Below are 27,517 nucleotides of genomic sequence, written 5' to 3'. Positions count from 1 at the left end.
CTATTAAAAAAATCTTTTTTTTTTGAAGGAAATCTTAGTGCATTTCTTACATGATAAGAAATGCAACAAATAAAATCCAGTGAAGCAGAACAGAATTTAAAATTAAATTTAAATTTAATTTAATTAAATTAAAAATAAAGTAAAATTAAAATAAAAAAACTGCACAAGTTTACCAGGAAGTTAGACCACAGACAAAAAGAAAACCATTTGCATTTGGTAGTCAACCTTTTGTGGGACACGTGGCTCCTATACTGAAATTTGAAAGTGAAATCTGATTTGGCTGTGGGTAGTATTTTGCATAACTACAGGGCTAAGCTGAGTACCTCAGTGGTAGAATGCTAGATTGAACTTGCTGGAGAAATCTCTGCCTGATGCTCAGGAGACCCCCAGGAAGAACAGACACATTTACTTTCAGAGGACAGTTTAATAGAAAGATCAGGCTTCAGCCTGATAGACAAAATCTATTTTAACAGCAAATGAGGTTTGTGTAATAGCCTCAGAAGGTTCAAATTATCAGAATTAAGAGCAGTTTGTTGTTGTTGGTTTCCTTTTTAAAAGCTTAATCATTCTAAATTGCTTCAGCTACTGCTTATGTTTCACCTTGAATGAACATCTCATTTTTCTTTGCCCAAGAGGAAGCTTCTCTCTGATCTTGTGTTTCTTCAGTACAGCATTTCCTTCTTTCCTTGAGCAGAAAAATGACCTGGGGATTCCTACGTGATCTGTTGAGTGGAGTGAATAAATATTCAACAGGAATTGGAAGAATTTGGGTAGCAGTTGTGTTCATATTCCGCTTGCTGGTTTACGTTGCAGCTGCAGAAAACATCTGGAAACATGAACATGATGAATTTGAATGCAATATCAAGCAGCCTGGTTGTGAAAATGTTTGCTTTGACCATTTTTTCCCCGTCTCCCACATCAGACTTTGGGCTTTGCAATTAATCATGGTCTCTACCCCTTCGCTCTTGGTTGTTTTTCATGTTGCTTACCGAGAGAACAGAGAGAAACGCCACAACCAGAAACTTTATAAAAGTGCAGGAGAGAGAGATGGTGGATTGCTGTGCACTTACCTTGTCAGCCTTATCTTAAAAACAGGATTTGAAATAGTTTTTCTTGTTCTGTTTTATAAATTGTACAATGGATTCAAAGTACCACGTATCGTGAAATGTGACATAAGACCATGTCCCAATACTGTAGACTGTTATATTTCCAAACCTACAGAGAAGATGATTTTCCTGTATTTTCTGGTGGCAACTTCCTGCCTGTGCATTGTATTAAATCTAAGTGAATTAAGTTACCTCATTTTCAAATACTCTGTAAAATGCTATCTGAAGAGATACATAAAGAAACATCAAGACACAGAAAGTGATTGCCACAAATCAGAAACCATCATTCACAACAGAGCAGAAGCTGCAGGACGGTCCCATGACAGCTCCCCGTCCCTGCCTCTGAATATGCAAGATGAATGTGAAAAAAATTCCCTGTCAACTTGAAAGAAGGCTGGAGACCACTTCCTGCTGCACAAACTGTATTTGGCCAATTGCTTTTCCAATCCATGCTTTACAGAACTGAAAAGATAGATATGTAGGAAATACTTTTTGTCTGTTAATTCCCCCTGACTTGAGAAGATAAATTCAGTTGCATTGTGCATATCATATGTAGAATCATATAAATCTTTTCATGGTGAAACAAGAGGTATAGAAATCTGAAAACTCCATGAAGCTTCAATATAAATGCAGATGCTTATGATAAATCACACCTAAACAGTTGCTCAATGAGCTGTGTTTTGAATATTACACAGGATTGCTTTGGTACAAGCAAAAAGAGGCTTTTTATATGGAGAGCTGGAAAAACTTGGGATTGATGAAGGCACTGAACAGTAAGAGGATATACAGCATTGGTTGAGTGGGTGGCTCTGACAGTGGTTGAAATAGTGAGTATAAGGCACTGGCATATGATGGCTGCTGGTGTCTGGAAGTGAGCTGGGTGGGCACAAGCCCATTCCACTGAACTACTGTAAAACATCTCAAAATAAAAAGAAAGAAAATAAGAAGTGGCAGACACATCTAGTTTAGCCCATGGTGATGAAGACAGGCCTGGTTATTAAGTTATTTGTGGAGTACTTCCTTCTGGAGGTATTTGAACCCTTTACAGTTTGTAGGGCATTTATCATCAGAGCGTGTACTGTGAGAAAAGGTACTTGCTCAAACTTGCACAGGCAGCATGTACCAGAGTTAACTCCTGGTCACCTGCACCAAGCAGCTTCTCAGTAATTTGACTTCTGCTCCATGGCTGTGGCATTTAATGGAAAAAGATCATTCCCAGTTCCCCAGGATCTGACTGGTGAAATGTAGCCTACACAACATGGCAAGCCAGGAGTCCTGGCATTCAGTAGCAATGTCTTCTAGGATCTAGTCTTCTGTTGAACCCAGACTTCTGAGATAATAAAGCTGGCACCTAAAAAGACATGTTTCAGGGTAGCTGAAATACATTTCCGTTGCTGGAATGAAAGACCTCTGGACATACCTCAGTACTGAGTCTGATCAAAATACACCTTTTAGAGAAAATCACTATCTGCAGTAAGCGGAGCTGCCTTAATGCTGAACTGATGTTATTGTTCATGCCAGGATAGAGAAGGAAACAGTAGTAGAAGCATGTAAACTAGTTATTTTTTCACTCAACACCCTCCCCCCCCCCATCTTTGCTTAAAAAGCATTACTTTTATGAGTCCTCAGGTAGCAGTTACAGAATTAACTTCAAGAACTAATGAATAAACTATGCACTATTTTTTTTCCCCCCAAAATAATAAACCTGCTTTTACAAAAGGTAAAAATACATTTGCTGCCCAGAGCTTGACAGGAGCAGCCTCAGGTACCAGCTTGCCAGCTTGTGGCCAGTTAAAGTTTTACATCTCGAGTGTTGCTCAGTCAGCGTGTGTATGGAGACTGTGCTTTACAGCACTCAGAATGTGTTCTGTTAAATCTCTAGTAGACAGAATATGGCTCATGGCAGAAGTGCAGCTAGAAACTCTTGTGCAGTGACTGGATAAGCACCTCCCCCCCCCCCCCCCCACATGAAGCACATGAAGCAAAACCACTGCCCCTCAACCCTGTATAACTGGGACAGCCACAGGTGGAGAATAAACCCCAGATTATCTTGACCTTTTTGTACCCTAATGCCTCATTTTTTTTTAAAGGGCAACACTAACCAAGTAAAAAATGCTTCCATAGTGACTGCTTTTTTCATTATTGAGGACAGATTTTAAGACAGCACATGAATGAAAAAGTATTTAGTCTTTTTTTTTTTTTTTAAAAAAACCCAAGGTTTATTTGAGAGAAAACAGAAGCAAACACAGTTTAGCCAATACAGGTTTCTGGTTAAATTTGTGCATTAGCTGCTGTCTGATATTGAAGTATACTAAGTCAGGGCTTGAAGGATTTTACAGCATCCCCTAAAGCTCTGTGGCTGGTGGAACTTCTCGCTTGGTTCCCAGATGTTCCTGTAAAACAAGAACTTTAATTCTTTGGAATGTTTAGGTTTTATTTCTATCTTTGACAGCCATGAAATGATAAATAAATTCCAAAAATCAACATTTCAAGTCTTGGTTGATACTTCAAGTTTTGACAAAGCCAGCATCTTACATAAGAAATAGTCTGAAAAATTATTATGGACTAACTCTGTGTGACGCTGATTTACCCACAGAAACCAAGCGGCATGTCCTACAAAATTAGAGTGTTTGATAGAGCTACTAAATAAATAAGCATCACACAAGGTGGCTCTGCCAGATGTTACTTAACTTGAGAGAACAGAAACACACTCACCTACTTTCTAAGCCCTTGCACTTGTCCAACATTTGATCTTCTAACGGCTCTTTCCCTTCCACAGCCTCTTCCCTGCCTTTATACTCCTTTGTGCTCCACTTTCACTCTCCCATCCATCCCTGAAGTCGTTTGCTCTTATGTTTTTGGTTCAAATAAGATTGTAGTCTCGGTCCCTAGCCTAAAGTTTTAAGGGCTTTTTTGTGTTTTCATATTCCAAATCAGTAACAACTAAAATCAATTCAAGTGCTATTTAAAGTGTGAAAGCACAGTCTCCTCAAGGACATAGCAATTGGTAGGAAACTGATCTGAGCCCATGCAATTGCTCCATGCACATTCATACAGAAAAATTTATGCTCATACTTCAAAATATTTTTGCAAACATTAAAAGATCCAAGTCTTATACAGGTACAGAATCATAGAATGGTTTGGGTTGGAAAGGACTGTCATTTCTCTAGTTCCAACCCCCTACCATGGCAGGAATGCCTCACACTAGATCATGTCGCCCAAGGCTCTGTCCAATCTGGCCTTGAGCACTGCCAGGGATGAAGCATTTGCCACTTCTTTGGGCAACCTATTCCAGTGCCTCACCACCCTCACAGTGAAGAAGCTCTTCCTTTTATCTAACCTGAACTCCCCGTTTAAGTGATCTCCTTGCCCTGTGACAGGAGAAAATATTTCCCTATTTGCTGGTTGTTTCTTCTCTCCATTTCCATCTCCAGCACCTCCAGCCCAATTTCCCATCTCTTCAACAGATCATCTCTACACCAAGGCTCCAGACAGGGGTGAGAAAGACAAAACCAGGAGCTTCTCTAGCCTGGGAGGAGGCTAAACCTGGGGATATAACTTGTCTCTGCCCACAGAGGTGAAAGCCCCAACCAATTCTTTGTCACAGGAACTAACTGTAAGAATATACCCAACTACTTTTCCTCACCTGGACCGATGACTGCAGCATTACAAACATCACTCCCTTAACTGTCCAACAGCCGCAGGCAGGACATCCCAGCAGAATGCTCTAGGACCAACAGTCCCCCCCATCCTGCTAAGAATGACCACCCCAAAACATGTGAGGACAAACCCACTGCTCTTACACTGACTCAGGGCTCAGACAATATCAGATTCCTTTAAAAACAGAGTTAACCAGAAGAGAGGCTGACTGCTAGTTTAGAGGTGTCTTTCAATCACAAACCTATGTGCTCTGTGCTCTGCATCCAGACACCCCAAATTGGTCACTTCCCCATCACCAACACCAACTGGTTTAGTCAGCACATTCCCGATGGTGACAAAGGGTTTAAAAGAAAGCACCTTTGCTCAATGGCACCACAGTTCATGGGTGGTGCGTCTGGAAGACTGAGACATAGAGGAGGGAGAGAAGACAGAGAAAGGCTGGGTGGCAGAGCAGGGGTGCGGTTCCTGACTTTGGAGGAGCAGTCATTTCAGGCACACTGCTGCAGCTGTACTGGGATGTTTTATACATCACTCCAGGTAAAATACCTAAATGCAAATACCAGACTTGCTTCCTCAGGTAACTCTGTAGGTGGCTTTACCGAACTACAGTGCTCTCTGCAGTCCATGATATCTTAAATCAGACCCTGCCTTTAGTCCCCCACTTTAACATGCTTTTTTAAAACCCTACCATACTGGCTTACTTTTTGGACACGTTGTCAGTACCCACTTAAAAGGGAGTGTGCTGTGGAGGGCACTGACTCTGCTGGTGCAGCACCCTCTTTAGTTGGATTAATTGGGATAAGAATGAGACAACAGTAAAAATTTTATTCTCAGAAATTCAGACCCAAGTTAGAAATGATTTCCTGGATATTTATAACATTGGCATTATTCCCCTCCCCCCCCCCCTTTTTTTAATAGCATTCTAGTATAGCACCATGTAGCTAAATAGTAGTATGCTGTTCTCAGCCTAAAAACTGCAACTGATAACAGTATCTATCACTGAGAATGTCAATGTTGAAACTATTTTATTTACACAACACAACGTTCTCCTAAAAAAAGTGAGGTCTGTCAACAGCGACTGCAGTGCCTGTGTACATCTGAAAACAAGAGATTTTGGGCAAGCTGTGTGGATCCTCTCCAGAGGAGCTCCTCTGACCTCTTCTTCACAGAATACAATCACAGAAGATTCACCTTCCTGCAGAAGAGATCTCCCCTGCAGCCTGTATCAGACAGCAACTCCATCCAGGGAGACTATGTGGTCTCTCATAAGTAAAACATGACATCATGCACTTATAACAATTTCTCATAGAGTTAAACCACAAGGATTTGGTATGGTTTTACCCCTCAGACCGCACCTTTGATTTACTCATTTGGCAGAATTACCAGTGTAGCCCCTCAGGAGGGATTGGAAGTGAGAGAAGCCAAACGGGTTCCGTTCAAATGGAAGCAGAGGCTTTCTGTGAAGGTATGCAATTTAGCACCAGATAGCAAACCAAGGGCTATGCCAAGCTGAAATGCTGTTGCCTTTCTGCTTTTTCACACATAATCCTCACCCTCATGACAAGTCACTTCATTTGGTTGTAGGAATGTGCCCTCTGCATTGATATTCAAGTAAACTGCCAAAGATTCCAGGTGAATAGCTTGAGAGCAATCAAGTGTAGCATTTAATGCAAAGCTTTACATGGCAAGACGCGTTTATAGGAAAAAAAAAATCAAGCCAATCTCTCCCAAGATAGACTATTTTATATTACTGAAGGTAGGTCACATCCAGTATGAGAAGAATCCAAGAAAAATTTTTGGTACCACACAATCCAGCTGGCATGTCCCATCCAAGCTAAGTACAAACACATGTGAAAACCAACACTGAAGATTCCTGGGTACTGACAGGTCCCACCAATGCATTCACGCTTTTGGTTACTCAATAGACCGGATACCTGTCATTTCGGTTAGCAGCAGAAAAATATATGGAGAAATTGCTCCGATCCTGGGCACTACACGTGGCACCACTTCCAAGGCTCATTCCAGTGTGGAAAAGGGAAAGAGGTGGCGAGAGTGCTGCCAGGTACAGTCAGCAAGAGGCAGAAGAGAACCAAGGGAGCCCATGCCATCTATAGAGCACACCCACTGAGTTTGTCTGTAAGATCACACTTCCCTTTCAGAAAGTGCCTTATTTATTCAGTTTTTAATGGTATGGCATAAGGACTCCCCTATTTTATAGATAGATACCAAACTGGTATTATCAAAATAAACCATCTGTTTTATAAACCAATTATTTACAAAAACGGTTTCTGAAGCTTTTTGTTTTGTTTTTTTTTAACAAAAATTAAACTATACACCCATCTAAGTTACAGAAACAAAAATAAGCTTTATAAGATCACATGTATAAAATAAGAAATGAAATGTGTTTTTATTTAAGGCAATACTGGGCTACTTCACAAATCACCACCTCAAATATAGATACTGCTCCACACTACTAATTTTCTATAACATTCACGATGGATTCTTTAATACCAAATACTGTTTTAGATCTCCAATGTAGCAAACTATTTTTATTCACATTTCAATTTTTATTACGGAACCATAAATGCTTTGTATCCAATTAAAAGCAATGAAAAATGTAGCTATAAGAAAACTATTATATTTCTGTGTTAACTACATATGAATATCACCCATAGATCCTGGATGTTAAAATTTTTGAAAATGAGAGAGTGTCAGTATGTTTAACTTATGAAATGTGGTCGTATCCAGCTCCTCTCCTGTAAATAAATGCTTTATGCAAAATAAAACTGGATATGGCAGACTTAGCTAATTTTAGTTTAAAACTTCTTAATTTAAAATGACTAAAGAACAGTTTCAAAAACTTACTTAGTTACAAATTAAAATTCCAAATATAAATGTGTAATTTAATAGTTTAGACTTATAGACTGCTGGTGGCAGCAAATGATTTACAATAATAAATATATACTAAAAAGAAATGTATCTACAAATAATAAAGAGTACTGTTATACATGAACAATAACCTGGTGAAAGAGAACAATCACAGACAATTCACAAAGATTTAGTTCATGGAAAGGACAATCTGATATAAAGCTGAGGTTTTGATGGAATATATACAAAACTGAAGCAATTACTCTGTTCTTCAAGTCCCATAGGGATAAAAAAAAATAAGACACTTACATGACTCATATCATGTTTTTTGCTAGATTTAATCACTTCAAAATCAAAGGTCCACAGTTACTAACATGCTTGATGGCTTCCTATTCAAAATGTTATTACATGTCACAGTTAAACACATTAGTTTTTCAGTATTTTGACTCCCCTTCCTTGGGACCCTTCACAGTAACTTCTGCAGCTAAAACCTCCGGATTATCCTCCCAATGTCCTTCGGTCTTTCTCAACGTGACAACAGGTTTCATTTCCTGAAGCTGCCGCAACATGCACTCAGTGCAGTCTTTAAAAGTCTTCTCTAAAACAGTCCTTACATAAGTCTTGTCTAAAACAATCTTTACGTTGTCACCGCAGGGAAGCTGTGATGGGTTGGCAAATGGTATGAGGGTTTCATTTTCAGAGTATGACCAAGTGACATTATTACTTGCTACAGAGGTCTTCTCGTTGTGTTTTCGGGCATTTGAATGGGATCCCTTTTTGGTTCCGGCGCTGTAGCAGTCTCTTTCTGTGGTTTTCTTTTGCTTCACAGCAGACTCTTCAAGAAATTTGAGAAATGACGCTTCAAATCCCATTGGCTTAAAGGAGCTCCAGTCAAAAGCTGCAGGTTGCTCTTCGGCTGTCTGTATGGCTACAGCAGTCTCCTCCTCCCTGTGCGTGCTGCTCATGTCAGCGGGCGGCACTTCCTCAGGTTTCTCAACTTTCCTCCTCTTACTTTGAGATACATTTTTTTCTTTGTTTGCTCTTTTTAAGTTTATTTTTTGCTTTTCTGAGGGGCAGGAGTTGGTCTCTGGCAAGTCACTATTTACATTGGAAGAGATTTTTGCTTGACTTTCAGCACTTGAACAGTCCTCATTAATCAGTTTAGTAATGAATAGTTCTGTCAGTTCATCCACTTCGTCCTTTTCATCTTTTTCAGTTTCCTTTTGTGGTAATGTATTTGTGCTTGAATCATTATTGCTCACAATCAGACTTGGTTCAGGCTCTTTCACATCTCTTTTTTTATCAGTCTCCTCTTGCTCACAGGTGTCTTCCTTTACTGGCAAGACAGAGAGCTTTTTAGATACAATAAGAAGATTCCTATGTTGTGAAGTAAATGCTTTGGATAGCTTGTGGCATTTATAATGCCTTATTATGTTACTTTCGCTTGTAACTACAGATGAACATCCTTTTATCATACATGGATACTGAGTTATGAACCTGCTCGTACATTCCAACAAGGCATCATTTCTAGCCTTTATGGAATACACATGCTTGCCACGTTTCAGTGAATAACCCTGATTTTCTTCAACTTGAATTCCTTTCAAGTTTTTGTTGTCCAAGTTCAGGTTTTTCTTTAGTTTTGTTTTCCCTGACAGCTTGTTACATTCTTTTCCCGATCTGTTTTTTAGTACTCTCTGTTTGGACTTCAGTGGTTTCTCCTGATTTGCTTTGCTTGAATTGTTTTCCTGATCTGGTGTCAGCCTCCTTGGTCTTATTAGGTGATCTTTATGCCTGTCGTTATGTTTGTTAAAAATATGCCTCAAGAGGTTAGACCTAGTAGCATAAACACGGTCGCAGCCTTCACAGTCACATCTGAATACGCCATCATCTTCTACTTTGTTTGGCTTTATCTTAATGCCATGATCTGCCTCAAGATGTACAACATAGTTAAGATAAGCTGTAAATGAGGACTTACACTGAGACTGATCGCAGAAAAACCTTCCCATTTCTGGAGCTGGTTTCATGTTTCCAATTTGCTCTGGGGTCATGTTATGAAGCTTCATGTAATGTTGTATCAAGCCAGTAACTTCCTGGAAGATGTGAGAGCAGTCACTCACCTCACACCTGAACTCTCTGACAACAGGTTTGGTTTCCACCTCATCACGTTCCTCTCTGCCTGGCTCATTCTCCTCCTCCACTTCAGCAGAAAAGGCTGGGAGGTCCGATTTGTGCACAGCTTGGTAATGAAGGATTAGGTTTTGCTGTATTGTAAAAGCCGCGAAGCAGCCCTGATGGACACATCGATAGGGTCTGTAAGGGCTGTATCTAGTGGGAAACTCCAGAGACTTTGGCACAGGCTTCCTACGTTTTCTGTCCTCTTTTTCCTTCCTGTACCTCCTAACCTTGTGTAATTTGGCTTCTGCCTGTGTACTACCGAAAGAGACTGCATTATGTTGCTCTGGTAGAACAGAAATCACTTGGGGCAGTTTTTCCAGTCTTTCGGGAATGTTTTCTGGTAAAAGTTTTTCCAAGACTATTACAGGCTCTGTGACTTCCTTTGTCTGAGCTTCTTTGACCAATGGAGCTGCAGTTTTGGTTCCTATTGTTAGTGGATGCAAAGTTTTTATTTCAACAGGCCGTGGGGCTGTGTTTACTGTCTCATTTTGAGATCTTCTGCCATAAGGCCGTTTAATTTTTAATTTCACCATCTCCTCTGTTGTAAAATGATGTACAAGCTGACAGTGCGCTCGGAGATTAGAGTTTCTTGTGAAGGTTTTTGGACAGGTAGCTACAACACATTTGAATGGGGCATACTTCAGTTGATGCTTCTTAATTTCTAGTATCATTTCTGCAGTGTACTGATGAATCTTGCCATAGTGCTTAAATAACGCGTCCTTTGTCATAGCACTGTAACTGCAGCCTGGATCCTGACATACAAAAGGCTTATTAACTTTATCACTGAACTGAATGTTACTTGCCTCTGCAGACAGCTGGATGAGGGTTTTATTTTCAGTCGATACGACAGAAACTCCTGGTGCTAGCGTATCTGTTGGAGGACACTGGGAAACAGTCTGGGAAACTGGAATGGGTGGATCCGCATCTAGTTTCAGTTTTTGCAAGCGCTCTGTAATTTCCAGTATTTGAGTATCATCCTTTTGAGACATCTCAGATGGAGCAGAGCTACTCTTTGCAGCACTGACATTCCCCACATGCACGGCAAACTGTGGCAGTTTTACACTATGTGCAGAATCTCCTAAAGAAGCCTGTGTGTTATTTATTTGTGAGTTCTGTCCTGAGGCATCAACAGTATCCTGAATTTCAGTTTTCACCTCAAGTATGTCTGTATTCAAAGCAGTTTTAAGCATTTCCAGAGTTTTTTCAAAGTTCTGCAGAACACTGTCTTTTGAAATCTTCTTCTCTGAATTTGCTTGCACACAAGAATTTACAGCCACCATTTGGGAATCCCCATTTTCATTTTTTACTGTTAAAGGTGGGAGTGTTGTATGAGCCTCGAGATCTGTTTTGAAGTTCTCTTTGATACTGGTCATTAATAACTGATTGTCAACATTGTTGAGTTTCTGTGTGAGGTTTTCCACCACTTGAGAGCCACAACTGGCTAGCAAGTTGGACTGAAAAACTTCTCCCTGTATTTGCACATTTTCTTCAGTGCTTTTGTTTAGAAGTCCTACTGCTGTATTATTTACTGCTACTTTCGGTGATGTGTTGGGTGCAAGCAAGGGCATACTTTCTTTTTTCTTCTTCTTTGAAGCACTGGTTCCTTTCTTATTCATGTTGCTTGATCCTGGATCCATGGGACTACTAATAGCCGAAACTTGTGAACTGTCCACTGCAATGTTTTGCTCTGCTGGAACAGGATCCGAAAATAAGCCAGGATAGAAGTCTTCAAACCTGCTTAGCTTTGGGTCCCCTTTTGAGAAAACAGGCAAACGCCTACACACTATTTCTCTGGGTTTGGTGTTGAGAGTCCTGTTTTGGTCAGTTAGCAGGGTACTAGGGTTACTACAGGCTGGCTGCACCAGAGGAGATGTGGTTGAATTGGGGAGAACAGCTGCATTTATCTGAGTTGTAGCAGTGATGCAACTTGTTGGAACTACGTGTGGAAGCACTTCCGTGTTATCAAAGGTACTCGGGATGCCTGCGGTTTCCAAGGCTTGCTTTATAATCTGATTTCCTTCCTCATTCCCACTGGTATTAAAGTTAGTCACACCGGCCCGTGGAAACACAGTCTTCAATAAGGCCGTGGAATGATTTTCAGCAGCAAGTAACTGGAGGAATGATGGATCTTTAAAACACGTCTCTGGATTGAAGGCAGATTCCTGGGGTTTCTGCAAGTTTAATGAATTTGAGGAAAGAATCATGCTGGCAAGCAGAGACTGTCCATTGGCCTGCAGAGCTTCAGCAGAAATTTCTGATCCTTCAAGAGGTTTACAATAAGACCTCTTAGATAAGTGACCACCAAGTGATCTAGGATTAGTGAAAACTCTGAAACACCTACTACAGATAAATTTGCCATCCCTAATTATTGCTGGCCACTTGGCCCGCTTGTTATGTTTTGGCTTCCTTTCTTTCCCATTTAGGTTCCGGATACGATCTTTTTTTACCTTTTCTGAAGATGGATCTTGAGAGCTAGTTTCAATGAAGTTATTTTCATTACCCAGTCGTGAGGGAAATAGCTGAACAACAGTGTCCTCTTTTGTGAAAGCAGAGCTACCATTTCCTTCTAGTTGTAATGAAAAGTTATTTGTGTTATTTTCTACTTGAGAGAAGACTGAATTCGGAGGATTCTCTGCTGTCGATGGAAAGAGAGACATTGGACCATTTTCTGCAGGTAAAGGAAGAAAAGGATCGGAACCACCGTCAATATTCAGAGGCATAACTTTTTTTGCTAGATCATCCAGCTGGGAAGGTAAAGTTGCACCAGACAAATTTTCCATTTGTGAACACAAAACACTCTCAGGCTCACTTTTAATAGGAGCAGACAAACTTGAATTTATGACACTTCCCACTGAAGGCAACATAGGATTGGCCAAATTTTCTAGGTGGGTTGGGAAAAGTGCACTTGAGACATGTTGCACTTGACTGGAACCGGTGGGATTCAAGTTAGGTTTGTTCTGCGTAATTACAGCAGTACCACTGTGATTGGCCACTTTTGTGGGCACAAGATACACAATCTTCCCATCATTCGACACATTTTGCATACTGACAGATTTTCGTGGTTTCTTATTTTTATACTGCATTTTAAAAGCAACATATTCTTCCGGGTGTGCTGCTTTCATATGTTTGCCAACACTCTGTGATGAATTGTATGTTCGAGTACATCCTTCGACTGGACAATTGTATTTCCGAACTGGGGCTGCTGGTGATGCAGCTGGACCCAAAGAGCTATTTATGTTAGGCTGTGAAGGAATAAATGCAATACTTTCTAAGGTTTTTAAAGGCAGGTTATATAGATTAACTGAAGCCTTCATGCTGCCTTCAATTTCAAGTTTGGAAATGGGTACAGTGTTTCGATATCCTGCTTGATTCTGCACACTGAATGGATTTACAATGCTCACTTGTCTTTCTAAGCTCTTTGATTCAAGGGCTTCTGGTTTTATCGTGTCTGAGGTCACAGAAATATTTTGAATATTGTGAGTCTGACTGAGACAATCTCCTTCCTTTCTCTCCTGGAAAACTGGAAGACAAGGGTCAGCCAACGTGCACAACTGCTGGGTTTCAGGTTTAGTGGTCTCTACTCTGCTGGCAGCAGCAGCCAATTTACCTCTTTTTACAAAGTTATCTCGGATCTTCTGGTTAACAGCAGGCACCTTAATGCTGCTTGCTGGAATCACCACTTCTGCCTTCACTGAACCTGTAAGAGACTTCTCAAAACTAGCATTGTTAGGCAAGGAACTGCTTTGCTGCAGCACAATTGCTGATGCGTTTATACTTTCATTCCCTGACGGTTCTGCTTTGACTTCGTTCCACACAATGTTTTCTCCTTTGGTAAAACTACTTGGGTTGTCAGCTGGAGGAGATGTCAATTCCTCTTTAACAGCAACTCCATCAGTATTTTCATTAGTGTTAGCATGTTGTCTGAGATCAGGCTGGTTAGTCTGGCTTTCAGGCTGCTGCACTGCTTCAGGCTGCTGCACCACTTCAGGCTGCTTGCTGTGATCCTCAACATGCTTTTCCAGTTCGTTCTGAGAACGGTATACTTTTCCACAGGTTGTGACTTTGCATGTAAAGGTATTATAGTGTTGTGCTTCATGATCATAGAGTAAATAGGCTTCGGAGAACACTCTGCCACATTTAGGAAACATACACTTTGCTCTGAAGACTTGATGTTCTTTCCTATGCGTCAGCAGCTCAGCATAACTATTAAAACCAGCTTTGCATTTCATCTGAATGCAGATATAAGGCTTGCTGCCACAGTGCATTTGTAAGTGATCATTCAGATGAGTAACACTCACAAAATGTCGCCTACAGTACTGGCAAATCACTTTTTTGCTTTGCATTTCAAGAAAACGTTTCGCTTCTTCATTGTCTTTGTGTCCCTTTGCATGTGCTATAAGGTTTTTAAAATATTTAAAACCTTTTTTACAAAATGATACAGGGCAGGTGAATTCATTAACAGGGAGAGGCTTCTGAACTGGCACTATATCTGGTATGTAAGGTTTATCTTTGTCGTTGTTTTCATCATCTGAGCCATCGTTATCATTAAACACAATGAAGTCTGTTGAATAAAGACTGTTCTTCTTAATGGGTCGCTGCTCCTGTTTAGATACAGGATTGGTTTTCTGATTCTCGTTGGCAGTTGCTATTTTAGGAGGTCTTCCCAGTCTTTTCAGTGGTTTCATAGCAGCCAATCTCTCCTTGCTGGAATTTTTAACATGCAGAGTTACATGGGGAACAAAGTTTTCTTTAGAATCGAAATTTTCAGCACAAATAGGGCAACTGTAAATTCCATCTTTATAATGTTTTTGTGCATGCCTGACTATTCTATGTCCTAGGAATTCTTTGTCACACAAAACACAATACTGCATATAAGCTTGCCAGTTCCTAAATCTAGCTGATATGAACCCCCTCTCTCTGAGTTTTTTAATTTCTCTCTTCTTCTGCTTTTCATCTCCAATATCACTAAGAAGACTTGTAGCTTCATCAAAAGTGCCAGCAAGTCCATTCATAGAAGCTTCTTTAGTCTCTTCTTGGCAATCCTCAAGCTTCTCATAAACCTCACTGTCGTTTAGTTCATCTATTGATGACACGATGGACGCCTCCTCTCCCATAAGTGCCAGACACTGACGCTTCAGAGTTTTCCAGTCCCAGAATTCTGGATCAAAAGGCCACTGAGTTTTCAGTACAAGTAAGAGTTCACAGCGCAAAGAATTTGGTATTGGAAGATTCTCTTCATCATACTTCTGGTCAGGCTGATTGTATAGCATTTCAACAGCGTAATATGCATCCACAGTGGGTTCAAGAAGAAATTCACTCAGCTGACAAGCACGTTTGACCTCCAAATCATCTGGAAGCAGGCAGGAGATAGTCTTGCAAATAGATATCTTGACATCTGCATTTTCACTGGATTCCAAGCGCAATGCTTTCACACACAGTTCAATGCAGGTTGCAAGCCCAGCATTATCAATCTGCAAAGCAAAACTCATTTTAGTAAGTCAGCTTAGTATAACCCTTTCTATATTTCCAAATAAGAGACACTATTATTCAATGCTGAGTGTCAGAAAAGATGCCCCTGGAGTATATAATTATACTTTTTACTTTAAGAAACATCATGGTTTGTCTTTAGATACTATTCTTTAAGTTGCATAATTTGTCTTAATGCTACTAAAACAATGTGAAAGTTTGCATACAACTAAACCACAAAATAACTGTATGTTCTGTCTAGCTTAAGAACTTTAGGACTGTATGTTAGAAGTGTTCAGCTTTTATTGAAGCAATATTGAGCCTTTTCCATGAAACAAAGCCTGCCAGTTGTGTTGCAGTTATTTGAAATGAGCTTCTATGGAGCATTAAGTTAACACTGTGTAATAGTAAAAGTGCTACAGCTGAAGGAAGAGAAGCATGTGATCTTCATAAAGAAATCACTGAAAGTATAAAAGTTTATTTTTGTTTTTAAAGATCATGCCACTTCGAAGTCAACTGACCTCAACTAAATGAGCACATGGCTTCATTCCAACTGAAGTAATAAAGCACAGTTAAATGTTCCATCATTTAAGTGTTCCAAAGGTCATGTGGTCTTTTCTCATACCCTCAGGCAACATAAATTACATTTACATCCACTCTACAGTCCCTTTATGCTGCCAAGGATGTATAGAGAGACTGTGGTATACATCAGAATAAAGTCTGCTGAATTTATAAATGTACAAGTCCACTACCCACATGGTCTCCAATTTCAGCTATCAATGAAATGATCTACAGTTCACTAGAGAAACATCAGTATGGCACAGAGCAGACAGAGCTCTTAATATCGCAAGACTCTGTGACAGCTATTTTTCTCCCCCTCTGTAACTACAATTTAGCTCAGATCTTTGGAAAAAATACTTAGAAGCCCATGATTAGCCAGACCAGAACACTGCAAAAGGAAAAAAGCAATGTTTATTCTTAGAATATACAAAATTACAGAAACCTCCCAACAAAAAGCTTTCAGAAGAACTCAGGGTAGCTATAAACATTAAATAGTCCAACTACTAATGAGAGGAATTTAGGGAAATTAGACCACAACGTTAGCTGAGGTAGATTAACAGAGTTTTTAATACAGTGTTGGATCTATGTCCAGAAAAAGCAAGTATTTAATTTATAAAAACCAAATTGCATTCTTAAAGCGGCAATTCAAAAGGAGGTTTTTGATATTTTTAAAACTCTCTGTAATTTTCTTATATATTAATATACAGCCTTCATTTCCTCTCATAACATTTTTCTCTCAATTTTCTGTAATATCTGAGATATGGAAAATAATGAAGAGGAATGTTAGGATCAGCTCTTGTTTATCCCCCACCCCCCCTTTTTTTTTCCCAAAGGAATTAAGACATTTTTATGATTCTAAATGAATCAACTTATAGTTTACCTGCAGAAGGAAGTTACTATGGCCATTCCAGAAACCACTTAGGATTGCCCCAAAGCTGATGCTACACAAGAGACAGGATATCTTAGCAGCTTTCATAAATTTTCCTGATTACAGTTCCATTAACAGTGCCAAAAATATTCTTTCCAGAGTATCCTTACCTCTGAATTAATTACTTTAATCAGGAAGAAAATGTGATAAACAGTCTTAGTTAACACAGAAAGTTGACGACATCTCTCTAGATACACTTGAATAGAAGGCTCTACCCTTTGCTGCAGTTTACTCCAGAAAAGAGTCAGTTCCCTAGAACAAGAGAACAGTATTTCAGAGCCAGCAATGCAACCACTAATCTAAAAATGCACGGTTGAGGACAGTTTCTATTTTGTCTTTGGAAAAGGAAAAAAAAAATCTAAATTTATTCACATCTTATCATACAGATAAAAGTTTTTATTAATATGGCACACTAATAGTATCTAATTTTCAAAATTATTACAGTGACTCAATTCCAGAAGGACAGATCAGAATAGAATCAGTATTATCACAATTTACACTACATAATTTACAATGTATTATGTGGTCTTGAGAAAAGTCTTGCAAAGTAGTTTACTCTTCACTCTTCTGAATTCTTAGTAATTATAACAGCTTTAGGAGAATGGCTCTTCTCTGTGGAAGATACATTTTTCTTGAGCTGCTCTGCTTTAAGAACTGAATCTAACTATGATTTACCAAGAAATTAGCCCCCAAAGCCAAACTGTTACTGTTCATTCACTAATTCATTCCTCCTTAGGTGCAAATAGCCGGAAGTATTTAGTACCCCCAAAACTTTAGCAGCATCTGTTAAAGCAAAGTTCTGCATCACCAGATGTGCTCCTGCTACTGCACATAAAAGGGAGGTGCACAAACAAAGCAAATTCTTCAGGAATTGTACTGATCTCTAAGTAAAACCAAACTGTTAGTAGCTGGAAATTCAGACCCTAGTGGCTCAAGTACTTGCCAACAAAGACCACTTACTTGTTCCCACATTAAGGAAAGCAAGCCCTAACCACTATTTACCTTTATCTAGCTTATTATTTTGGCTATAGTAATAAAGAGTTCCTTCTTTTCTGGAAGTCTGTTAGAGAAAGATATAAGGACAGATGGGAAGAATACTTAGTACATTAGACATTGGAGTAGGTTGCCCGGAGAGGCTGTGGAGTTTTCTTCTCTGGAGATATTCAAGAGCTGTCTGGACACAATCCTGAGCCATGTGCTCTAGGTGTCCCTGCTTGAGCAGGGAGATTGGACTGAAGATACCTGGTGATCCCTTCTAAACAAAACCACTTGTGATTCTTTGATTAAATATTGACATAATCCTGACTTGCTGCCTGCAGATAATGGATTCCTTATTTCTACAGCCTATGATTATGTGTCAAAAAAATTATTAACCAGCTAGTGGCATCTCTAAATGCCTCATCATACACTCAACCTCCAAATTCCCATAATGGAAGCTAATCTTGTCAAATACTTTTTCCTTATACTTAGACTTCTTGCCTTACCGCTTTCCTATTTAGCTCACAGATTTTATCAGCTAAAGAAAGTTAGCTTAGGGCTTATATATATCAGCTTTACCTTCCCCAAACTAAATTTTATTTCACTAGACAGAGAACCATTTGCAAACTCACCAGGCACAGTACATCTCTCCTTGCTGCAACTGGCGAGATAAAAATGCTGCACATAATATCAGAGCACTTTTTTCATCTCCATCGGATTCTAGGTTACAGATCATTTCTAGAGCATCTTTGCAATCCACTTCTGAGATCTAGAAGGGAGGAAAGAAAACAGGACCAAAACTAAGCAAGTGGTTTCCTTTTCAGACATATACTTATCTGATCCTTTGCAAAAAGACAGTAAATTAGAATTTCATGAATATTTCACTCTATCAGAGGTAACTTTCAAAGCAAATTAGTGCATTTCTAGAGTGTCAAAACTGATTAAACCACCAGAAAAAATGTTTTATTAAAGTGAATATAAACTTGTTTCTCAGATATAAGAATTATTTGTATTTACTGTCTCAGTCACCTAGAATTTTTAAGGTACATTAATTATTCATAGATATTACATACCTATAACAATTGTACTAGGCAGACTTAAAACTTGAAATTGCAGCTTCATAGAAAAACATTATTCATGAAATTTTAACCCAGTTCACTAGCCACTGATGTTACTGCTGCTTTAATACAAGAGCAGGTTTAATTTAATGATTAATGATTTAATGATTAATGAAGCTGAGGTTCAACATGACATCCTGTGTTTTTAAAAAATTGAAGATAAAAAGGGAAGCTGTACAGTAAGAAGTAGATCAACTGAATTATCTTCTAGAAATACATTACAGTCTCTTCGACATAACTTGTTTGTTCAAGCAATGATGGAAGCACTTTGTTTTGTAAGAAAACAAAGGGAAAACCAGTCACCCGGTAGTACTAGACAGTTGTATCAGTAGTGAATCACAGCACTTGTTACATCTACTGTCTAATTTGATTTTCAGCAGACTGGTTTGTTGACATCAATTAGCGCATCTGGCAGAACATGCTGGTATTTATTCTCTGACAGCTGAAAAATAACTTGACCACTGAAAAAGCACTGTTGGAAGTCTCTCTTGAGACACAACAAGACCACCCAAAACAAGAAACAGCACCGCCCACCCAAACACCCAGCTAGTTCACTACTTTGGATAAGGTGGCAGCACAGTTTGGTTGGGCACCATGTTATCCAGCTATTGGCCCCACAATCAAACTACTATTTTGAAGGGTACAGTAACTTGTTTTTTCCTCTAAATGGACACTGTAAGTGTACTAATAATCCTTCACTGAACATCATTTGAGGTTTAATAACCTCAAAATCATTGTCTAAAGAAGACTGCATTTCTGAAGACCTCACAGAGGATGGATTAATTGTGATACCAATTTAGACTGAAGGTCTACTTTGCTCAGTGCCCCATCTCAGACAGGGACCATCAGTTAAAAGCTTAGGGAAGAGTATGAGAAACTGAACTTACAATAAAAGGATTTTTTCCCTGAAATGCCTTTCTAGCATTTCACTGTTCCTAAGGGACCCAGCTTCCAGCAAAGGTCTGCACAGGTCCAGCCATTAAGACTGTCAGTCTAGCTTTTACATACTGCAGATTTGAATTCTTCACATTATTGAAAAAAATAGACTAATCCAAGACAAAAATTAGCTCAAGTTCTACTTTTCTGCTTATTCTGAACAGATATAAAAATTTCCATGCCACTAAAGAGTGAGCTATATTATTTACAGTTTACCTTTTTTCTCTCTCATTTTCTTACTGCTCTCCCACTGTGAAACAACTATGCTTCGCAGTTCTGACATCCACTTTAACATCTGCATTGTCTTGGTACACACAAACTTTCCAGAATGGCTAGTAATATTGCAACCCATGCTGCAGTTGAAGCTGCAAAGCTAAGTAACCCAAGCAATCCAAGGTTTGGAAATCTCTGTATTAGGTTCTCTGCAGTAACCTAGTTTGAACTTATCTGTTCTGAACACATTCTTACAAACCAAACTACTCCACTCCTTTTGTCCATGGGGATTCATGGTTCATTCACCGTCTGAGCCCATTCTGCTTTGGGAGCATGTTGGGGCTGAATAATGGAAGGAAGCATGTTTTCAGGGTTACAAATTCCAAGTTCCATTGAGCAAACACACAATAGATTACACAGCCCTGTCCCAGCTTCTCCTAAGCCTGTTCTGGCAGGGCCTGCAGCAGCCAAAGCTGGAAGGGTAAGACCAATCTGATCCTGAATATTGGAAGAACACACCCAATGAGAAGCTGTCATTTTAGAATTTAGTCTGTATCTAGGTAGGAAATTTTTCCATCTCTAGACACTGCTTAGTTTTCATCCCTTTAAGATCAATTTCAACATACTTATTAATGACATAAAAAGATGACAGAGAGAAAAAGACTGCAGAGAGATGCAGGCAGACAAGAAAACTGACGACTACGGTTAGTTTTCCTTTAAAAAGCACAAAAAAAGCTCAGACAGAACTTTGGGTTGGGGTGAGAAATGAGGATGTCACCTGAAAGAATTCAGAAAAGCAAAGCTGCCATCTCTTATTTGGCTTTTGTATTTAAATAAGGATTTTATGTTCCAAACGAGATCAAATATCTGATTTCACCTTCAATTTCACCCAGGCATTGGTGTCAAAAAAGGTTACATTTATTCTCTGAACTGAAAGTAGCATCTGAAGGGCCCCATCCTATGCATTACATACTACATAAAAGGCTATAGTTAAAATAGAAAGAATGGGAAAGGCATTACCTTCCTTCACTAAGAAGATCTGAGGCAGAACCTTAAAATACTTGAAGCAAATCAAAGTTTTGGCAGAGCCAGAAAATGCCCAAATAATCACACTTCCTCAAGTGTTTTGAGTCATTACTAGTCAGTTGAAAATAACTCACAAAAAAACCACCAAAACCCAAACCACCCAAAACCCAACCAAAATATTTCAGATCATATTTAAAAACAAAACCCAACTCTTCTACAGGAAAAACAACCTATGATTAGTGACTTTATCATAATTAAAGAAGTAAGTCTAAAGAAAGCTCTTAATTTTTCACTTACTTCTTCCATTAGCTTTTCATTTGGTGATCCTGAGCAAAGACAGACCAGGTAGGTTTGCTTGAAATTGCCTTTTGAACTGATTTCTGGATGGTCAGAGCAGAGTTTTGCCAGGGCAGTAGCTTGTGTTATTTGCTTTGTTTTCATCAGGTGCTTAATACGCATATCCAGCAGTATAGGGCCTTCAAACACTAAAAAGTCATTCACTAGAAAGAAAAAAAATCCAAAATATCACATACACGATTTACAGCAGGTTATAGAGTTAAGATACGACATTTACTCATTCATTTATACAAGTCAGGAAAAGTAAAAAAGATATGAAGCAAAGATGAGACAAAGCATCTTTTAGAACTGAACTTGTTTATTGCATGAATTCCCTGCTACAGACCTACAGATCTACTTGGATGTTTTCTTTCTAATTTCTTGGCAAAATAGCTGCACATAAAACAGATTTTGAAAACATACAGATATTAAAATATTCAGATACCTTTTGATTATAATTCTACAGAAAGACACGTAACACAAAACCGCTACTCTTACATCCTTCTTCGTACATTTGCACTATTTCTTTGCTAACAGTTGCCTTTTAAATACCTTGCCATGAAAGGATAAATGTGGCAAGTGTAGAATTATCTGAAGTCCCTTCCATGGGTGTTAAATATTTTGTATTACATACATAGAATGAAGTCAAACTCCTTTAAAAGTTTTTCAGCCAAGTTAAGTTTCCTACAAGAAGAGGCTTATCTTGTATACATTCGACTGTGTATAGTTTAAGACTCAAAGACACAGGACTGGTTGTATTTTATTCAACTGTATTTTGCAGATATGCTGCTACCTGAGTTACAACTCCATTGTCTACACTAACCCAACTGTAGGTGTAAGTGTAAGGCACAGGAATCCTATAAAAGAGGGAAGCACAGGTTAATGCACCTACTCTTACACATATATCTCAGGTTTCATCCAGATCTTCAAAATCAAAATTGTTTCAACTTTGAAGCACAAGGTTTAGTACTACCCAAAAATATTTAGTCAGGTAATAAAACTAGACAGACACAGAGATGATAGATTTTGTTTAATCCTTTCAACATCATTCCCTCCCTGTAACACCTGTTTCCACAAGCTAGTTACATATTACATGAAAAACCTTTTCAGTTTTCAATTATCCACACCTTAGGATCATGACACGTTCTCTCATTTTTAAAAACAACAGAATTTTCTACTGCATTTTGTTTCCACTCTGCGAGAGACTGATCTGAGATCAGACTCCACTGCCCATTGTCTCAAAGACTGGTCTGAGAAGCTGAGATGGAAATATACCTATCTTTTGTCTCAGAGACGGGTGGGAAGAGTTGAGATAAGACTCTTTCAACCACTGCCTGAGGGATGAGTGGGAAAGAGCTGAGGTAAGATTCTTCAATTCATTACTCTGAGGACTGGTGTGAGCTATTATCCCAAGAACTGCTGCAGACACATGTGTCAAACAGCTGGCTGCAAGACCAGGGAAACTGGTCCACGGTGAATGTGTAGTATATGACATGAAGAGCAGATGTACACTACCCCCACCCAGCTCTTTACAAAAGGGGTAGAAAGGTAATCACCAAGAGATACAGCACCAAGAGGGACATCGCCAAGGAGCCGTGGCCATGAGGAAACTGAATCATGTTGCCCATTCATCTAATTTATATTCTACTGACTTTCAAAGTCAAAGATGAAATAATAGAGTAATTTCAACATCTGCAAAATTAACAGCCTCTCTAGTATTGGAGTATTGGTATCCTGAATGTGAGGTTTACTGAAAGAAAAAAGACCATTCCATTTTATCTTTGCTTCCTTCCATTCTCATTAGTTTTTGATTCATGACTGTCTTTCATTTTATCTCATGATTTCTCCTTCTAGCTACTTACACAGGATATTACTAAAAACCCATCTTGCAATCAAAATTAGGTCAACCATTCTCTTTTTTATCATTTTAGCACACAGAATTTTAGGGCAGAAAATCCTGCCTTTTGGATAAATCAGGCCTGTTAGGCCCCAGCATTATCTTTCATGCATTTTTGGATTTATGGTTGAATTATCATTTCAACCAATGACTTTGTTATTCGCTTAGGATCCTTCTGCACTATTACAAATGCTCAGCTACAGGTTACTGACGTGTATTTGACTGAATATTCTTACAAGTTCTTTCTTCCTCTCTCCATGTCGATGAAGATATGACTAATTTTTATTTATGCGGGAAGAAACTAGGGTGCCCTGACAGACAATTAGTAGATAGTAACCATTTCTGTGTGTTAGAGGACATTTGCCTTTAAACCAGCAGAATAAATGTCCCTTTAATGTCATTACCAATGCTTTATAAAAAAACTCATACTCTTGTCAAACCACAAATGACCCAGTGATTAATTATGTTCAATAGTTTTAGCCTTGTTCTTCCTCCTACCAGGTACCAGAAATCCTTTCTCCCACAGCATTTACTCCCAGCTAGTCTGCCTGGAATAGCAATGGAACATTTTACCTTATTTCTGTAACAAGATACAGGAAGACCTTAGACTTTAAGCTATACTCGTAACCCAAGATGTTTCACTCTGATTTATTATTATAATTACTGCATTTAATATTTTAGAGACTGTGTTCTGTCTGCTAGTCCTCAATAATCCCCCTACTTTACTGTTTTCTGCTTCAGCCAGCCTACCTTGCATAATCATCAGAACATTTTTTGTTATCTTCTCCACCAGATACAGGAAGACCTCAAGGTTAAGGCTACATATTAGCTCTTAAGCTTTTATTCTAATCCAAGTGATTATAGTCATTACAGTTAACATTTGAAAGCTCATGCAAAACACAAGCTTTAATTATATTTATTTCGTAACTGAACTGTGCACGTCATTTTAAGACAAAAAACGGTACCAACGTTGCAGGAGCAAATCTATGGTGGGGAAGAGTCTTACAGAGAAGATTTTAGTTTGCTTTTAAAAAAAATATTTTATGAATACATTTTACAGTGCAGCGTATGCTGATGATCTCTGAATAGTGATGGTTGTATCCTTGAACCTCTTTTCAGTGGGACATACTTCAGAAGTCTGCCTAGCACATTTAAACTCACAAAAAATTCAGAAAATTAATTCTTGGCATCCAGGTTTAAATCTCTAAGGATAATCAGATAAAAAAAGGAGCAGCACCCTGGCTTTTTGTGGGGTTATCCTCAGATCCTTCTCCTCTAGGAAAATTGAGCTGTGCCCAAGGCAGTCAGAGAAAAGCAATTATTTAGTGACATGGCACTCAGAGAGCAGTCTCCCTAACATCTTAGGAAGTGAGTACTTCCCACTCATATAGAGGTAGTATCCATGTTACAGTCCATTCCCCGAAGTAGAAGAGCAACAGTCCAGTTCAGACAAGCCTGCATTTAACTTGATTCTATGATTCTATGAACTTGACTATAATCAGAACAAAACAGCTGTTCTGATAGCTGTGTGGTCAGAGAAAATGAACTTGTCTCTCACAATGTCCTGAGCTTGTACAATTTGAAAACAGACATTCAAAAGGATCTGTTTCTGAGATGAAACATACACCTAGTTGTGCTTCCTACAAGAGATGCAAAGAGGCAAACTGACCTTCAGGAGTCAGCAACAGAGGCCTTCAAGAACAGCTAACCTCTGATGTAAAATTCAGTGATTCTGAAGATTCTGAATAGATTGTCATTACTTTGAATAGGTCATAATTGTGACTAACAAAATTGAAATAAAACAAACCTGAAAAAAACAACTGAAACAAATACAGGCAACAAAAGGTTAAAAGCATTATATCAGGAAAAAAAATCAAAATCAACACCAAACCTTCTGAAATAGCAAACAGCAAAGGCCACTTTAAGAATAAACCCAAAATTTAGTAAGTGAGGTTTACAAATATTCCAATGACTGAAGTTAAGGCTGAGAGACAATTATCCACTGAAAGAGGTTAAGTGGTAGCCAGAGGGACTGCTGGATTACAGACAAGAAAGTCAGCTCTCTGGGCTATGGAGTTTTGGTATTACTGAAGTAGTTTTCAAATTACTAAAATATTCTTCAAATTACCAAGATGATGACACAAAACAATGCAGTTTTACAGAGGATGACAACAGCTAAATAACAGCTTGTCAACTGAGTAGCAAAAATCTGGGTAAGTAGTATGATAATTTTGCCACAGAAACAAGTAATAACTGTAACAGGAGTCAGTCAGCCAAGTCCAATGCAGAAGCATCTTGAATAAACAACATTCAGGAGCAAAAAAAGGAATCCCAAAATGTCCATAATTTTTTTTTTTTGGGGGGAGGGGGAAACACTGATAAAACGAATAGTCATCAAAACCAGGTTCATGAGGCAATTCTTAAAAACCCTCATATATATGGCAAGTAAAGCATTAATTAAGCCTGTCTCTCCGAAGTACCTTACTGTTAAGAGGGCTAGAAGGTGGTTGATATGAAGCTAGTAAGAGTACTCCGGGGCACTCCAGGAACTGTATACCAATCCAAAATCTGTTGCAGAAGCATAATAAATTATTTTAAAAAGCAGTAAAATACAAATCTTGTGGAAAAGTAGGCAAGACTTCTGTAAATAAATAATAAATCCCATTATATATTTACTGGACTTACCTGAGGAAGTTATAATAACATAAATAAAGGAGATCCAATTCATTTTCTAAAGGCATTTTAAAAAAGTCCCTCAAAACCCCTAAGCAAGCATCAGGCTAAAAGTAGGCAGACAGCAGAGGAACTGCTTTACATGATATAAGAACTGTGTACAGCCACAGATGCTTAGGTGTGATGGTTCATTCAGATTCTAAAACCTATCAGGCAAAGAATCAAAAGAACAGCTAAGACTTGTTAACACAATGATATCACTTCCGAATTGGAAATCCTTAACAGTGGAAATAATACATCAGGAAAACATCATTGAAAGCTTCTTTGGATCATATACTTTTCCTTATGCAAATGCTGGTAGCCATTCTCAGAACTCTGGTCTAAATGAATCTTTAATTTCAAATGAATAATGTCCCTCTTTGTGTTTCATCACTGAATGAATGCCATTCGCATTTCTATTTCATATTTTCTTGTTTTATGTTGAATAAGTTTTATATACCAATACTGAACTTACCCCATTGTAAAATACAGCCTGTACGTGATCTTCGTTCACACAGCTTATGAAGAAAATGGCAAGAGATCTCTGGGTATGATTACATTTTATGCAAAACACCAACATTAAACTCCTTGTATATTCCTAGGAACACACTGTTTTCAGTACATTTCTAGGAATATACAGCATTCAGACAATGCCAGAAGTATATTTTCTGATATAGCTTATAAATTACCATAGAAACTATATTAAACAAAACTTCCATGTATCATCATAATATTCCAATGTATTAGTGAAATATTCAGGCATATTTTATTCCAATCATAATTTTAAATTTTACCTTTATCTGGATCCAGCTGTTCCTGGGAAAGAATACCACACAACACTGGGTTCTTCCACGCTCCCTTCTCTTGGGTAAGAGTAGTTAAAATGTGCAGTTCCTGGCTGCCATTTTCCATCAAGCTTTTGTGAGCAAGCTGAAGGATGTATTTTGCAAAATGAAGTATTGTTAAAAAAAGATACTGAGGATTTGTCTTTTATACTTCTTTATACCTTATGCCAAATAAAAAAAAATAACAAGCGACCCTCACTGGATAAAGAATTAAACATATAACAAAAAAACTTAATATCCAGCCTACACAGGTTTTGTTTCTGCCTGTCTCCTAAGATTTAGGCTGAAAACCCAAAATTATTGAGTGTCCCGAACTTGCCTTGATATTTATTAACAGGACTATTTCTTAAATTTCTGAAACTAAATTTTGAATAGGCCTCCCTTTTAAAAAGGGATGAGTAAATTCTTTGGTTCACAGACTGGTCTGGCATCAGCTGCCTAAGCTCTAATTATTTTCAGACTCTTCAGCAGCTCAATTTTTATTCACTGAAGCACTGAAAAAAATATTTTTGTAAAGGTGAAAGATTTAAGCTGTTTCTACTGCTTTTAGATACTAGAATAAATTCTGGAAGCAGATGTATGCTTGGGAGCGCACTAAACACCTGCAAAAATCTGTGGCCTAAGTACCAATGCACAACTAACACTGGTCCTTAAAAAAAAACCCAGAAAGGGCTCACCTCTTTCTCACCTTC

At 38.6% G+C, this 27,517-nt stretch overlaps 2 protein-coding genes across 2 annotated transcripts in view; one reads left to right on the top strand and one right to left on the bottom strand.

The window, feature by feature from the left end:
- The first annotated feature begins 698 nt into the window (after positions 1–698).
- Positions 699–7,750, top strand: GJB7 (gap junction protein beta 7). Its single transcript, XM_005153127.4, has 2 exons — positions 699–1,409; positions 6,852–7,750. The coding sequence occupies exons 1-2, from the start codon at positions 699–701 to the stop codon at positions 6,963–6,965; spliced, it is 825 nt and encodes a 274-aa protein (XP_005153184.2). The 3' UTR covers positions 6,966–7,750.
- The window catches only part of ZNF292 (zinc finger protein 292), a 36,650-nt gene continuing 16,761 nt past the window's right edge, over positions 7,629–27,517 (bottom strand). The window contains exons 4-8 of the mRNA XM_005153128.3: positions 26,775–26,910; positions 21,333–21,535; positions 18,375–18,511; positions 16,875–17,016; positions 7,629–15,280 (exon numbers count right to left, since the gene is read on the bottom strand). Coding sequence (XP_005153185.3) covers positions 8,069–15,280; positions 16,875–17,016; positions 18,375–18,511; positions 21,333–21,535; positions 26,775–26,910 — 7,830 coding nt within the window. The 3' untranslated portion in view covers positions 7,629–8,068. The remainder of the gene's footprint in view (positions 15,281–16,874; positions 17,017–18,374; positions 18,512–21,332; positions 21,536–26,774; positions 26,911–27,517) is intronic.

Source organism: Melopsittacus undulatus, chromosome 3 (genome assembly GCF_012275295.1).
Source record: "Melopsittacus undulatus isolate bMelUnd1 chromosome 3, bMelUnd1.mat.Z, whole genome shotgun sequence".
Lineage (NCBI taxonomy): Eukaryota > Metazoa > Chordata > Aves > Psittaciformes > Psittaculidae > Melopsittacus > Melopsittacus undulatus.
Note: the sequence above shows the minus strand (reverse complement) of the source record. Positions and strands in the feature narration are given on the sequence as shown.

What these genes read in the sequence shown, in the direction of transcription:
- GJB7 (XM_005153127.4), top strand. Translation starts at nt 699, where the DNA reads ATGACCTGGGGATTCCTACGTGATCTGTTGAGTGGAGTGAATAAATAT. An exon ending in TCATTCACAACAGAGCAGAA is followed by an intron (nt 1,410 to 6,851) that starts GCTGCAGGACGG and finishes AAGAGGCAGAAG; the next exon opens with AGAACCAAGGGAGCCCATGC.